General features: G+C 46.9%; 1 protein-coding gene across 1 annotated transcript; it reads right to left on the bottom strand.

The window, feature by feature from the left end:
• Nucleotides 1–430: 430 nt before the first annotated feature.
• LOC103364345 (V-set and transmembrane domain-containing protein 2A-like) lies at nt 431–886 on the bottom strand (the record flags this gene model as incomplete). The annotated part of the gene is made up of 1 exon (XM_008291432.1): nt 431–886. A coding segment is annotated over one exon (456 nt), but the record flags the coding sequence as incomplete, so codon positions are not given.
• Between the last annotated feature and the right edge of the window lie 1,190 nt (nt 887–2,076).

Genomic DNA, 2,076 nt, shown 5'->3' with positions numbered 1-2,076 from the left:
CATCAAATGACAGAGTAAGGCAGTGGAGGAGGTGTGGACATGACAGCCGATTGTTTCATTTACAGTATCTAAAGTACAAGAGTGGAGCAGAGCGCGGGTTAATAGGAACACAAGAGTCTTTTTCTTCCCCTTTTTTTTCTTTTTTGGTGCTGAAACCACAAACGGTGGAGCTGCCTAAATCTACACACCAGCCCTCGTTGCTGGATGTCGTGAAGCCAGGCTTTACAGACAGTGAGCAGCCCAACCCGGACCCGTGCACGGCCACAAAAAGCTACGTTTCCTGCACAGTTTGCCGGACTACGCTGTGAATACTGTACATTTCCAGGGACTCTGTGTGTGTGCACAGGCCTGCACTGTGTGGGAATAATAGCTTTTCATGCTGTGACACACGCCGCGTTGGGTAATACTTGTGTTCGGGTGTAATGACCGTCTACGGCGCACAGCTCGGCTCGTTGCTGCAGTCATTGTGGTTGTGATTACTGTCCATGTCCCTCTTCTTGAGCTCCCTGCCAGCCTTGTGCTGCTGACTGCTGCTGCCGCCGTGGCTGTGGCCGTGGTGGGCGGGCGATGAGGGCCGCTTGCCGTGCTCCTGGTTGTGCCCGTGGTTCTGGTGCTGACTGTGCTCTCTGGTGCCACCGTGAGGCACGTCGGTGAATCCCACGCCCCTCTTGGTATCGTCCGGAGCCCTGAAGTTGTTGTTGTGGTGGTTGCTCGCGGTGGCGTCGCCCTCCGGCACCACCTGCAGGTAGGCTCTGACGCGGTGGTGACGGGCCCCTACGTAGTCGCTGAAGTCGATGACGCGGCACTCGTACGTGCCCTCGTCGGACGGCTTGACTCGGGAGAGGCGGAGTTTATGAGAGATGTTGCTTCCTACGACTTTCACCACCTGACAAAGGAAACCACAGGAGAAGAGAAGAGCAAGAAAGCATGGTGAGATTGTTAAAGAAATCAAACTCAACAAAACTTGCCAAACAGAAGCCCCACAAGTACCGATTATGCATTACAGGATAGTGGCGGACTACGTATCGGTACGATGACGCAGGATTTGGTGTAACTTCAGAATTTTTTTATTTTTTTTTTAAGTTATATTTTTGGTTGTTTTTGCCTTTATTTGATCGAACAGTAGAAGAATGGGGGAAGGACCTGCGGAAAAGGGTCATGAGCGGGATTGGAACTCATGACCTCCGTATCAGGACTGTAGCCCTGAACATGGGACACCAGCTCAACCAGGTGAGCTATAGCGGCATCCATAACTGCAGATTTAACACCGGGTTTTCGGTACTACAATGATGGTTCACTTCTTCCTGGGTACGTCATCACGGTAACCGAACACTTAACCGTCTCCAGAGCAAGTCACGTTTGACATAAAAACCCAGTCTGCTGCCCAATCAGGTCTCCTGGTAAACAGCATCATCACAGCCTACATGTGGACCTTAGAAGGTTTGCAGTGAGTCTACCCATCAGCTAGACTGATGTTTTTGTTATTTACTTGCTCCCTACACCGTTGAACACCACCAAGCAGCTGAAGAATGAAGCTAAAATCGCCTTAATGTGAGTTTACTGAGTCATCCTGCAGGTCACCACGGATCTAGTTTTATTATTGTTTACTGATAACATAATCTGTCTGTTTTTGTGAGCAGCATTAAGGACCTACAGCTGTGGTTTTGTTCTATAATCTTGTGATGCATGGCGATATTTAAAACTGAGTCTTGAATTTTGAATAATAAACAACTTAAACACAAGGGACGGCGACACTGATGAACATGTTGATCGCACGTTCACACAGTCTTGTGGTTTTTGCAGATACCCGGGTGTGTTGAGAGCAAGAAAACCTACTGAATGTACTGAATTAAGCATTTTTTCTTAATGCACTTTTAAGTGGTAGAAAAGGTTATTTCATTTTTCAAAAATGTTAAAAACCCTTGTGTCTTAAAGTAAAACCTTGAAAACTATTTGACTAATTTTCCAGCAAAAAAACTGTTTGTTTTTTCTTTTCGTGGTGCCAAATAATGAAATAATTCACAATCAATTTTCCTGAAAGATGTGTCAAGTGCTGATCTTTTATGCACGCTACTT

Source organism: Stegastes partitus, unplaced genomic scaffold, assembly GCF_000690725.1.
Source record: "Stegastes partitus isolate 25-593 unplaced genomic scaffold, Stegastes_partitus-1.0.2 Scaffold742, whole genome shotgun sequence".
Taxonomy (NCBI): Eukaryota; Metazoa; Chordata; class Actinopteri; family Pomacentridae; genus Stegastes; species Stegastes partitus.
Note: the sequence above shows the minus strand (reverse complement) of the source record. Positions and strands in the feature narration are given on the sequence as shown.